The sequence below is a fragment of the Capricornis sumatraensis genome, chromosome 10 (genome assembly GCF_032405125.1).
Source record: "Capricornis sumatraensis isolate serow.1 chromosome 10, serow.2, whole genome shotgun sequence".
NCBI classification, from domain to species: Eukaryota; Metazoa; Chordata; class Mammalia; order Artiodactyla; family Bovidae; genus Capricornis; species Capricornis sumatraensis.
Window position 1 is genome coordinate 2,087,108 of NC_091078.1, and position 14,073 is coordinate 2,101,180.

Consider the following 14,073-nt stretch of genomic DNA (forward strand, 5'->3'; position numbering starts at 1 on the left):
CACTTTCATGCATTGGAGAGGGAAATGGCAACCCACTCCAGTGTTCTTGCCTGGAGAATCCCAGGGACAGGGGGTCCTGGTGGGCTGCCGTCTCTGGGGTTGCACAGAGTCGGATACGACTGAAGCGACTTAGCAGCAGCCAGCTCATACTGTATATGCTGTTATAAACTTAGTTTTGTTTAATGTTAGGCTTTTCTTAACTTTCATATATTTCTTATTAATATGATTATGTCTACTTAGTGATAAAATCTCTATATAAGTACATTATTAACAGTTGGGGAGAAATAAAAATCATTTCTCCTTTGAACACACTAGGGGGCACTAGACATCTGCCCAGGGTGTGTGCTTCTAACCAACAGCCTACTGGTCGGCTCTGAGTGTGGAGGGGCCAAGGTTACGCTGATTCTTCATAGTTTGCTCTGTTCAGAGGTCAGTGTTCCAGATGCTTCTCTTGTGCCTTGTAAGGCTTGGTTTTCTACGTCTTTGCTTCGCTCAGTGAGTAGGACGTTGTGCTCAGAGTGACCGTGATAGTCTTGGTCTTGGCGGGTAGTACAGGCACAGTAGCGAGATGGTCTCCTAGACTTGTACACTTAACTCCTGCCCACCCTAGATTGCAGTTCCACAGTGTCCTGAGATCTGTTACTATTCACATCTAACCTACAGTTAATTCAGATTTCTCAGTTTTGCTTTTCTGTGTAATCTGCCAATAATTGTGATACAGTATCTGACATCTATGCAGTATTAAAAATAGCTTCCAAAGCATATAGTAAACCTATCACTTCATTTAGTCCTATAAGAACCTATTATTTGGCTCATTTTGTGGTCGAGGAGACAAATGCAGCGCTGTCCAATGTTATTTCTGAAGTTCAGACCTCCCCTTGCTAATTACAGACCTGCAGTGCAGCTCTCTGCCTGCGTCCGGTTTCCCCTTCTCAGTGGGCAGCTTGCATTTGTGTGTTTCGCTAGTTCTGCTCTGGTAGCTACCACTGGAGTCTGAGGGACTAGAGGAATTAGAAAACCTCCCAGTGAGTGACACACTCACCTCATTCTGCTGGGTTGCAGCTGTGACTATTATATGTTGGATTAAAGAAAAGATGAAAGTGGGAACACTAGAAACATTGTTTCCTTTCTGTTAATGTAAATATAGGTTAGGGCTAGTAAACTTTTTTCCTCTGCCAAGAGATGAATCCTTTCATAAAAAGTTGAATCTTTTACCCAGCCTTTCCCACCTGGTCCTTGGGAGCCTTGGACCCAGACTCAGGACTCCTTATTTATTCCCATCAGCTGGTGTGCAAAAACCAGTCCTGTTGCAAAGTGAACCCCCTGGGAAACCCAGAAACACAGAAACGAGGAATTGAGAACAGCTTGCAAAATTTTTGTCGTTCGCTGTGATGAGCTTCCTCTCCTCTCTTTTTCTCCTTATAAAATTCTGAATTAAACATCTCTGACTTCGCAGTCGCTCTTGGCCAAGCCTCATTCTTTGCAGCGGACCCAGCCATGTTTATGCAGGGGCTGCAGCCCAGAGCAGTATTTCAGAGTCAGGCATATAGAAGGGGCAGGAAGTGCGGCAGGAGGCAGGCCTAAAGGAGCTAGAACAGGACGTTTCTTGAGCCGTTGCCCATGGTACTCTGCCCCTGGGTCTTCCTCAGCCAATTCTGAACCCTGTTGATTCATCCCTTTAGCATTCATCGAGCCTCTGGTGAGGTGGGCATTATGCTAGTCTTTAAAGATATTAAAATGACTGAGACCATCTCTGACCTCAAGTGGCTCCCAGTCTAACAGGGGAGACAGATAGAGATATCAAAAGATGCTCACACTCTGGTAGTGGAGACATCAGGTGTGCCCAGGGCACGTGGTGTTTGGAGGACTGGACACCTCACTGACTGGCTGGGCAAGACTTCTTCCAGAGGTGCTGCTCGGGCCAAGGTGTGAAGGGTCCCCAGGCCCCTGAATGAACGTGTGTGTTGCGGGAGGAAGCTTGGGGATAGCACGGGGCATACCGATGCGCAGTGACGCGTGGGCTTTGAGGTTCAGCATGGTGGCAGCTGGCTGTGTTCTGCTCTGGCATCTTGAACATCCTTGAGATGCTGGAAATTCTCCTTTGAAAAGAAATTAACTTCTCAGGTGTATTCTCAGGGTTCCATCGACAAGGCATGCCAGTAGGCTACAAGGGAAGGACATACTGTTCCTGTGCAGGTCAGCTGGCTGTGCAGCGTTGCTCTGCCGGGCCCTGGGTCCGAGCCGCTGCTGACAGATCGTTACCGCAGTATCAGCCCCAGGGCCCACAGCCTGGGCCAGGTTTCTCACTCCCGCCCGAATGTGATGAAGCCAAGGAGCATTTGCCCTGCCTGCATCTGATTGGAATTGCAAGTTTATGTTTATTACTGGGTTCTCTCCTAAATAGCTGCCAGCAGCGTCGGCAGTGGGCTGACTACGGCAGCGTGTGGGGAGTTGGAAGCCCTGCCAGAGAACACCAGGCCCGCTTGGTTTTGTGTGGCTGCAGCTGTGACTCTCACATGTGGGACGCTTTTAAAACGAGGGGGTGGGAAACATGAGAAGTCGTTGCTTTTTCAAAAGCGTAAATATTGGACTATTTACTGCCCCATTCTACTTTTAAAATCCGTCACCTAGCTTATTTATTGAAATAATTGAATTTAGACATTTCTGAGGCCACTTTTAAGATTTCAGATCTCTGGGTCCAGATCTTAATTTTGACTCACTCCCAACCATTTTTAGGTTACTCTATAGTTATTTTGTTGTTGCTATCATCTAAAAAGGTGGCCATACTTCATGACAATTTACTATTTACAGATCTGTTATAGAACTTTTAAATGGACATTTCCTGCGGCTGTCTTCTGATGGCTAAGTGTCTTTACTCATGGTGATCATGCTCCTCACAGTCATTTACTGAGCATCCATTCGACAGATTGCCATGGTCTTTGAGCAGAGGCGCCTGTTCAGAGTCCTGTCGCGTGTTCGTGCGGGTTGGGTTAGCCTGTATCTGGCCTCTCTTTATTCCTCTGTGAGTGAACGCCGTGACAGTTCCCTCAGGGTTGTGTGCAGTTTTAGTAAGTGCGTGTGATTATATATAGCACAGTAACGCATTGAGCAGCTGTTAGATTCCTGCCTTATGATAAGAGCTTTAAATGTGGCGCCTCATTTAATCCCCCCCGAATCCAGTGGCGCAGGTGCCCCTCTTCCCTCATCTCAGAGACGAGGAGGCCTAGGTGCTAAAGAGGCTAAGTTGCTTGCTGAGGGCTGAGGTGGTAATGCATGGCAGTGGGATTGGGTTCTGGACCGTCTGAGCCTGAGGATTTGGGCCTGTGCTCACTGGGCACATGTCAGAGCCGCTTTATTCACAGCAGGGAAGCCCCTTTTATACCTGCAGACTGGGCAGGCCGCTCAGCCTGCCAGACGGTAGGACCGCGAGTTAAGCACCCTGAAGAGAGCAGTTTTAGACCCTTTCGGCATCTGGGACGGGAAGACATCTGTTTCTCCCGGAGCTGAGGTGTGTCTGGCTCTCCTCCACCCCACTAGCACGCCACGTGGCGCTTCTTGCTGACCAGCACTTGGTGCTGCCCCATGTTGGTGGCGCTGGTTAGGCCGTCAGGCCTCCTGGTGGTTTGCCGCGTGAGGAGTTACTGCTCTGTATACCAGGAGAATCTCTTAGCTGGAGCCGCACGTGCATGTGGTTTTATAACGCTGGTATTTTCTGTCTTTAATATGTGCATATGATTCTACTGGGGCAGTTTGTCTTCACAATGATACAAATACTTGTAGGCAATAATGGTTTTTTTCTTCACCGCCTTTAGTCATCTGTCAGCCGAACTGGATGAATGTTTGTCTCTTTCCATCTCTCTCTGTGAAGCGGAAGGCACTGGGATGCAGTCATTCTGCAGTGGCTTGTGTGGTTTCCTAGGTGCTGCGTGTTCAGTGGCAACATGCTGCCTGTATATTTCAGAGAAGAAGGAGTGAGAGGGAGGAAGCTGGAACTCTGTTGCAGCAGCGTGATGTGGTGGGAAATTTAATAGCCACAAAGATTGACTGGCTAAGTCTAAGGAAATAGCTATCATTGTCAGTGAAGTTTAAGGTGTGAAACTCTTGTATGCAGAATATTCAGTGACCTTGCTGTGCCAAACTTGTAAAGCCAGCATCTTCTAGTGCTTTGCTTTTTCTCCCTGTAAAATTATTTTTGAGTAGAGGCAAAGTGGAGTATTTTTAAGTGGCTGTGATTTTTTTTTTAAGTTTTTGTGATTTTTTTTCCTCAGAATTTATATTATCCACAAATTTGCTAAAAAGAAATATCTTTTATTATGCAGATGTTTGGTTCTGAGCTCTGATAGTAAGAATTTGGGTACTGAGGGCTATCTCGTTATCTGAAATTGCCTGCTTGCTAAATTTCAGATAATGAGAATCAGATATGTATATATCTGCTAAATTTCAGATAATGAGAATCAGATATGTATATATCTGATATATGTATATATCAGGAAAATGGATGTACATCATTTTAGTTTCTACGTTCTAATTGTAAGGGATACTTTTGTATCAGAATTTCTCAGCCTGGCACTGTTGACGTTTCAGACTGGATAATATTTTGTTGTAGAGGACTGTCTTGGACATTGTAGGATGTTTAGCAGCGTCCTGGCCTCTACCTGCTAAATACCAATAGTATGTCTCCCTTCCCCCCCAGCACTTGTAACAACCAGATTGTCTCCAGACATTGTCAAGTTACCCTGGGGGGGTCACCTTCAGAGGACACCCAGGTTGCCCCCGCTGTTGCCTCTGCTGTATACCATTGCACACCTCGATTTGTAGGTAATGTGCAACTCAGAAGAGGGGCTAAGACTGTTAGAGCCACTCAGAGGTACTTCCTGAATTGGATGGTGATGACTTTTAAGAAAGAAAAATACTGATTGAAGAGAGGAAGAGATTGCCTTTAGAAGCTAAGCACAAAAAGGCCATTAACATTTTCCCATGAAAACACTGTCACGTATGCAACCTCACGGTTAAGTGGTGGCTGTTTGCTTAGGCGGCCATGCACTGCCTCTTCCGTTGTCTGTTCTCTGAAAATCAGCAGCAGTGCTTATTTATGGGCTCTGTGAAGTAGTTTCAGATCACCAACTAGTTCTTCCTTGCTGATCACAGGTGAGCCTCGGCCAGCCCTTCTTCTCCTTACTCTGAAGCGCTGACATTGTCACCAGGCTGGAATTAATCAGAGGACATGCTTCTGAGGTCTTCCAGCATCTACGCACAGGGCTGCCTGTTGCCCCTGTGTTTGGCCTTTGTGCTGGCTTGGTGGTTGGTTTGGAGAACGCGTTCTTCCCCCTGGGCCGCGTGTGCAGCAGCGTCCTCTCGTGTTTCCCTCTACCTTCCCTCACACTTTCTCTGCTAGTCCTGCAGAGTCGGGGCGGATTAATGACTCCTTAAACGCGCTGCTGTTCTCATCCCCGTCCTGAGAGCGTTCTGCTTGGAAGGCGTTTATCTGTGTTACTGCTCTGTTTCATTTCCACCATTTTGTGAGATTCCAAGTGTCAGTTGCATGCATACTAAAGAAGCTATCCTGTTATTTTGGGAGCAACTAGAATGTGAGGCTGTTGACTTTTTTCCCCTCCCTTATGACACCAGTGTCCATTTTAGTTATATGGGTGCAAAATTAGTCTGACTGAATGGCTGCACCTCCCCAGTAGCCTTGCTGTGCCACTAATACGCTCAGATCTTGAGACGTTTCTTTTGTTACACATACATGGAGTCACTCTACTGAAATATAAATGTTCATCCTATTTCGTATCTGAAAAGCATCATATAACTAAATTTATAACTTAGATTTTATTTAGCGAAGACTTTTCCTCAGTTGTACCATTATCCATACTTCTATATGGCTGATGCCTCTCCCTAATTAAGCAATCAACATGTGAATCTGATGCACAGTAATTTTGACCAAAACCTTGCTTTATGTTCCAAGATGTTGTGCTGTTTTATGCTCTGACCATCATATCTTTAGCACAGAAATAGTAATTATAAATAAAATTTATTTTTTCTTACATTGTCATTTTGGAGCTATGACATTTAGTATCTATAAATTTAGTTATATTGAAATTTCCACTGAATCTTTTCTAGAATTAAGTTCATATATCTTAGGAACTAGCAGAGAAATTTTCCCTTAGGGTATGCCGGGAGAGGAGCAAGTAGTTTTGGTAATGAAATGAGACCTTACAGGAATATTTCTAGAGCAGCTGTAATAATTCAAATGAGAATTGAACTGAAGAGGGAAAAGATGATCTTTTTTTTTCTCTGGCACATCAGTGTGTTGGGTGATGGTGGCAGCAGAAAGCTAAAGGACTTCTGTTTGTCTGTTTTTTTTTTCTTTGTATTACTTTGAACTATCTATTTTAATCTGATTTGGAACCAAAGTAATGAAAATACGATTTTTGTTTTCATGGTAGGAGATGGAATAAACTGAGGCTGAAGGACAAAGAGAAGAGTTCGAGGCTTGAAGATGATTCTGAGGAAAGCGATGCTGAATTTGACGAAGGTTTTAAAATGCCGGGTTTTCTGTTCAAAAAGCTTTTTAAGTATGTGCCACGTGTCCCTGTCTTTACATCTGTCGTCAAGCCATTGTGTTCAAATTAATATTTCAGCAACTACATAGTGGTTACCTGCGGGCCCTGAAGGTGCTTGCCGCAGTTTATTGTAAATACGGTTACTGTCAAATGAAGTTTTAGCCACATGCTGTTCGTTAAAATTAGATGATAATAAGTTGACTAACGTGTGCATTCAGTGTGTTTATAAACTTATAAATCTATGTGGACCTGTATCAGCAGACTAAAAACAACACTTTAAAAGCTATTTATATCAAGTTATTTTGTTGTTTTTAAGGGACCAAATCTCTAATTTCTTAAATCAGATTAATTAAGAAGAATTCCTTATTAAAATCAATATTGCAGAGGTCTTATACTTCTGTGTTGAAATAAAAAACTTTGTAGAGATTATTTTTTTGAGTGTCTTGTATTGTACCTAAGGGTATAATACTTTTGAGCTGACCAGATGTTTATCTAAGTATTTCCTGTAGATGTTATTCTTACATCAGAAGGGAAAATGTAGGCAAACACCTTCAGAACTGAGTTTCTGCTTGAAGCTGTGTTTCATATGTGAATTGGCCCAGGGTTGCAGATAGATGGATGCCCTGTGGTAGATGCGTGTCCATAGCCTACAAGGTCCAGCACTGTCTCCGTGATGAGTGTAAATACTGAGCCAGGTTTGCAGTCTCATCCCTCCTGGGATTTACTTAACAAGGTACTTTAGGAAAGCGTCCTTGATGCATATAGGAAGTTAAAGCGTTGAGTCGCTTCTTTCTGTCTCTTGGATCATCACTTGGTGGTTGGGTGCAGGATGTAAACGCCCTTCTTTGAGACACTTAGGTTTAATCTCCTTTATAGAGTCAGCTGATCGCCGTGCCTGAAACTTGTGCAAGATGGCTACTTAAAAAGAACCTGCTTTTTATATTTCCTCTCAAAGAGCTTTCATTATAATTTTAACTTTTCTCTAGAGGGTGGAGGGGACAGAGGGAGCAGTTATTTTATCCCGATAAACATATAAGAAGCTGAATCCTAAAGATGTGAAGTGTCTTGGTTGGGTTGCTACACTGGACAGAACTATAAAGAAGAACTGTAGGGAATCTCTGGTAATTTTTGGAGGTGTTTTATAGCCCGTAGAAGTGGCTACTTTGGCTGTTGCTTTTCCCAAATGAAAATTAACTATGGAAAGATGAGTAGAGATGATATTTATTGGCAACTCTTTTCATGTTCTCTAAAGTGATTTCTTACTAAGAAACAGGCCAAATAGTATCTGTGTTGTACTAGCAGAAGGAATGCCCAGGTTACAGATTAATTTAATGAAGACAGGATAATTCTCCATGAGTATTAAGTGATTTGGCAAATACCCTCAAGAATGAAATTGAATGTGCATTTTTGTCTAAATGTGGGACTTTCTAGCAAAGAAATTTCAATTAATAGAACTAAACTTTACTTACTATTAAGAGTGTATCAAATTCAGTGTATCAAACAGTGTATTGACTGTTAACCTTATTGTAGTTAATGTAAATACATGTTTAAAAAAATTTTGTCTCAATTGCACATTCCTTGAAAGTATTTTGTTTTCATTTTTCATTTCTCAAAAGCAGAATTTTAAATATTTCATAAATGTTACAAAACTTCTGTTTCTTTTATTCTGGTATATGAAAAAAAATGTAATATCATTGGCAGAGTATCCATTTTTCTTTCATGATTAACTTTTAGCCAGGCCAATTTAATTTTAAGCTGTAGATATATTTGTACCGTATTTACCACACTCTGTGGAATGAAATTAATAGGATATATTTGTACACAAAGGAGTCAGCAGATACTGTTATCTATTTAAGTGCTATTTTCTGCACCATCCTGGTTAACTTTTAAAATTCTGTTTTGAAAAGTGGCCCAGCGAATATATTTGACTCTGATTTAACAATCAAGTGACAAAATCCACTCTTTTGACCTTACTTTTAGCCACACTAGGAAGTGCAGTCCCGGGTGAATGTGACAGTGCCAAGATACACTGGTTATCTGTGGTTCTTTTGTGGTGCTTCAGGCTCCTGGGGGAAGCAGAGTATAGTAATTCTGTTACTCTTTTACAGCAGTTTGTAAAAATCCTTGAACTTTTCCTGAAGAGTAATTTTTTATGTTTTCAGAACAGTTCTGAAAACTGAATTCCATAGCCTGCTTTCATTTAAAGTATGTAATTGTTTTACAGTGTTTTATTTTTAAGGAGATTAAAGCAATAAGACCTGAGTCAGTTGGTGCCACTGCTGGAATCAGAACCCAGGTCCCGGAAGTGCTCAGCCAGTGATACGTGCCTACCATCCAGGGTGCTGGTGCAGCCCAAGGGCCTTCGTAGAGAGAGGGATCTGTTCTTGGCCATCTTTGCGCAATGTCCCCAGGTGTGGTTGGTGATTTCCATGTAGTGATGTGACTTACAAGGCTGCCTAGTGGCTGTTTTCCCTTAAGTCATTTCTTTAGTGTTAATCAGCTTCTTATACATACAGCCGTATGCTGTTTTGAGCGTAGATGAGGAGACGTTGAGCACACTGTGTCTGCCTCTCGTGGGTCACCTGGAATCCGGACAACCTGACTCCCTCTGGCTACCACACTGGTCACCCTTCTGTACCCCTTTCATTGTTTCTCGATTGTCCCTCTCCAGGTTCTTTCCGTTGATCGGCCCCAAACAGAGAGGGATTGGAGCCACGTTGGGTGGAGACGGTTTCATGTAGTGGGAAGGCACTGGAATGCCCACCGGGACGTTTTGGCCCCTGTTCTTCCCAGAGGACTTGGCCCCCTAGTTTTGTGCCTCAGTAAGAGGAGGCTGGTTGACTGGAATTTAGGGGATTGTGAATGTCCATGAGTTTTTTGGGGAACTTTTTGGACTAGATTTTTTTCCACAGCTGATTTTCAGAATACTGGGGGAAAGTTAATGATGACAAGCTTACTGAGAGAAGAGTGAGTAAAACTAGTTTCCCAGAGACTGAGATCCGTGAGGTTTTAGTTAGAGATGCCGTGTACCAAAGGGTAAACATGTGGGGAGTGAAACAGCAAAGCCGCCTTCTTCCAGGGCAGCCGCCTCACGAGCCTTGGCATTTTCTTGAGGGGGCGGGGGCAGAATCTTTAGCTTTCACTGTCTTTTAAGTGCTTTCCCCTTTAGATTCTTAAACTTGGCATGTAATCTTCATGCCATTCCATAGTGTTAAATCTTTCTTCCATTCTCAGAAATGCGTTTTGCTTTGTTGCTTTTTAAACTTCCCATTTAGATTGTTGAATTAAACATGCCATCGATGGGAAGGGGCAAATACCAAGTCTCTTCTTTTTAGAGGGGAATGTATTATTTCTATTTGACCTGTACTTATTTAAAATTTTATTGAAAATCAAGCTTAAAATTTATTTATTTAAAATTTTAATAGCTCTGGCCTTTGTATCTATGATACAGTCACTGAGTCAAGTTCTACTTTAGAATATTAAAAGACCTTTTGTGTTTTTGAGCCTTTAAACCCCCCCTTTTTTTTTTCTTGCCTCTGCTGTAATATGACAGACTCATACGTTATGTACTCATTTTGTGACTAGCCCTATTCTTTAGACTTGTTTATGGCCTTAAATTTTAATTTTTCCTCTGAAAAGATAATATGATTACCAGGTGACTTTTCAACAGTATAGACTGTAAATTGTAGTCTTCTCTGTCCTGCCTTTTTATGCTGTTCAGATTGGAAAAGTAAATGTTGATGCATCTTTTCATAGAAAAATTATTACAACTTTATGTAACTAAAGACAATTGAGTTTTTTTTCAGGAAGATATTGAATAAAAGATAATAAGTTTATGCTTGTTTACCAGGCTATTTCTAATGTTGAAAAAGAAATGAAATAGTCCCTAATTACCCTATCTATCAGTTTAATTAGAAATGTGTTAATGTTCTGTAAAGAAAAATGTGTGATTTTATGCTTTAGGTAATCAAAAATGTATGACCTTATGAATATAATACTCATGTAAAACACACATCCGGCATGTTTCTCTGACTGGTGCTAGAACCTCGCTAAATGATTAATTCATGAGTGCTTTCTGTTGCGATCTGTATCACCCACCATGTGCCATTCTCCTTTTCTTGCTGGTGCTTGCTGGTGTAGGTACCAGCAGACAGGTGTTCGGTGGCTGTGGGAATTACACTGCCAGCAGGCAGGAGGCATTCTGGGAGACGAGATGGGATTGGGCAAGACCATCCAGATAATTGCCTTCTTGGCAGGCCTGAGCTACAGCAAGATCAGGACTCGCGGTTCAAATTACAGGCAAGTGCTTCTCTGCAGACTGTCAGTCTGTGGAGCTCAATTAATATTTCATCAGATGTATTGCTGTGGAGGAGGGTCTTGTGAATTATTGATGACATTTCAATTACAATATTCCTTTAATTCTTTTAGTGGGGGACATCAAAGGAAAATTTTTACGAGACAATGGAGCTGTAGGGCAGGAGAAATTAAACATGTAACACTTTTAATGAATTCCAGGCATTGATGCTTCATTTTGCAGATGAGCCCCACTAGATATTTTGGGTCAATACAGTGTCTAAGGTTAGCTTCTACAAATGGATTGTTTACAAACTCAATTATGTTAATATCAATAGTTTACACAATATGGAATTTTAAATTAGACATAATACCTTTAGTTCCATTTATTAAGTTTTACATTAAAATATTTGTTCTGGCAGGAGACCAGGTGAGCATTACAGTAAGTACAAAGTCTATTCATGGGGAAAGTTGGATCTTTGGAGGATTTCTTTTATAACCGTTATGTGTGATAGCATTCATAGATGGTACTTTTTTTTTTTCAAATGACATTACATACTTGTCTGCTCACTATGCTTTCTCCCTACTCTCCCAGTCTTTAAGAATTTTATATAAATTTGGAAGTCAAAGTCTAAATAATAGAAATAGAAAATGATAGAAAACTAGTTTTTGGTTGTAATCTTTATTTTCTTTAGGATTCAAATAAACTATTAAAACTTTAATCTTCTGAAAGAATAAACATTTAAACTATGCTTTTTCTTTGTGGTGGGACTGAAATAGTTTATCTTGAAATCCAGTGAGTATTTCCATATTTAAGCTGTAAGTTGACTTCTTCTGTAAATCAGTAATGGTAGATGAATTATGTAAATCAATTAATGCTAGATGAATTATGTGGAATATTTAATTTTAAACCCAGATAATCCAACAGCTCCTTGGATTCTAATAGGCTTTACCTAATGAGTAACAGCAAGATATTTACCAGACATTTATGTCTTAGAAACCCCAGGCAGTCACAGGATGTGATTTGACGACCCCTTTAAAAGAATGTTAGCGTGCCTGAAGGCGGCCACAGCAGAAAATGACTGTCTACACTCTGGTTCATCAGCAGAGAAATGTTTACTGGAATGTTGTGTGTGTTGTGGATTAAGCTGCTTCAGTCGTGTCCGATTCTTTGCAATCCTGTGGACTGTAGCCCGCCAGGCTCCTCTGTCCATGGGATTCTCCAGGCAAGAATATTGGAGTGGGTCAAATACAAACTGTAAAGTGTTACGTAAAGAACTTTTTATTTTAATCTTCAGAGTTTTTTGCTTTGTTTTTATTCCTTACTCTTCTCATTAATTTAGGAGATCAACACATCCCATGAGCAGTACTTAAAGTTTTAGGATATTTTAGAAATACTTACACTGTTGTAAAAAGGGGAACATATATTGGGAGATTTTTAAATATTAAATATTCTGTTGTTACTACAATAAAGTGTTGAAGCAGATTTTTTTCTTCCGATATTGAAATTCTGTTATGTTTCATGTGAAAACATTCCATCCCAATGGAAAAGTCAAAGTTGAAAATGGGCATTTAGTGTTTTCTTACCTAGGTATATCATTAATTTACTGTTTATAAAATGCTTTCTCTGTTCTAAACAAGCTGTTTGGTTGGCTTGCCTCTGCATTTCTCGTTTGCTTTGGTTGGGTTTTGATAACTAGAATGCCCCAACCTGCCCCAGATAGTTTCTAAGACTATCTTTCTTTCCTTAAATGATTTATGGGATTTTCTTATTTCCCATCTCTTTTCTTCCCTTCCTTTCCTGTTACCGTGAAACTTGTGTGGGGTCTCGTACACCGGGCCTGGGAAACCTAAGATCATCCCTGCTGTGTAGTTTTGATTGAAAACTTAAAACATGTTTTCTTGAATGGTGACAGTCCAACTAGGCGTGAACTGTGGGCTGATAATGAGCAGCAGCTGTGATCAATTGACTATCAATGTACATCTCCTTTTTTCCATAATGAAATAGTGTGGCATGTGGGATTGTAGCCCGGATCATCTTTATTAAGGTAGTGTTGGTAGAAGTGGCTTCCCAGAATGCAGTTACACATCAGCCAAACAGCAGGTCTCTGTGAACAGAGGTGTTCAGAGGGCTTGTCCCCTCTCTGTGCAGGGGCCAGGGCAAATTGTTCAACATATTTGCTCACAGTTTTACAGTATGTCCTCCTTTGAAATTAGATGAGCTTGGAGTCTGCCTCTAGGTTTGTGTCCTGAAGAGAAATAGCTGGATGCATAGTGAAACCAAGCTCTGCGTGAGCCAGCACTGCTTCACGGGCTGTGTAAATTCCCTCTGAGCTCTTGCAAGCTGTAGATTTTGGGGCTTTCATTTGAATGGTCTTAGTATTGTAATTTTAAGGTCAGTGATCCTGAAACCATGGATGTCCCTGGGATACCAAGAAGGAACTTACTGGTAAAAAGAAGTTTTTGATTTTTGTTTCTTTAATGTGTTTCATATGTAATGTCTTTCAAAAAGAGGGAGAAGCATGCTTACTGTGGTTAATAGAAGTCTACACTGGTTGCTTTCCCAGTTCATAGTGTAGACACGATATACTTTCTCTTGGCCATTCATATTACAATGATAGGCCCCTGCACTTTATGATGGAGAAGAAATAAGTGGTTAACCTTGCAAACTTCAGTTAATACTCTGAAGTCTTGGATATCATTTAGGAAATTCCTCATTACAAATAAATGGCCTGAAAATGTTAATAAACTTTCAAAGGTAAATATTTTTACTTTGTAATTCCTGATAAGTTCAAGGCTATGAGGGGCAGATTTCTGTCCTGCAGGTTGAAATATTTGACCACGGAGGTATTGACTTGTAAACCTACTAGGTAATCAATGAGAATCAAAGATGAAAGAAACTGTAGCCAGTTCAGTAATTGGTACTAATTGCTCGAGTACATTGAGCCCTTTCTTAAGATCATCTCTCTGGTATTGAGGACTGGAGAAGGGTCATCTCACTGGCATTGAGGACTGGAGAGGGTGGGGCAGTTGATGTGACTGCTGATGGATGTGATTGCCCCTCTGAGGTTCCGGAGCTGTCTAGGTCTGCTCCTGGATTCCCGCTCTGTGTGAAACCCTCCATAGCTTCCTAAGAGAATGGCAGAAATGGAAGGGCATGATAATGCCAGATAGATGTTGAGCCAGAATAAACTGTTGGCCTTACATAATATTGTAG

General features: G+C 41.3%; 1 protein-coding gene across 1 annotated transcript in view; it reads left to right on the top strand.

The window, feature by feature from the left end:
* Positions 1-14,073, top strand: part of ERCC6 (ERCC excision repair 6, chromatin remodeling factor) — a 68,518-nt gene that overhangs the window by 24,616 nt on the left and 29,829 nt on the right. Inside the window, exons 6-7 of the mRNA XM_068982357.1 lie at positions 6,447-6,575; positions 10,704-10,862. Of these exons, the coding sequence (XP_068838458.1) occupies positions 6,447-6,575; positions 10,704-10,862 (288 nt within the window). The remainder of the gene's footprint in view (positions 1-6,446; positions 6,576-10,703; positions 10,863-14,073) is intronic.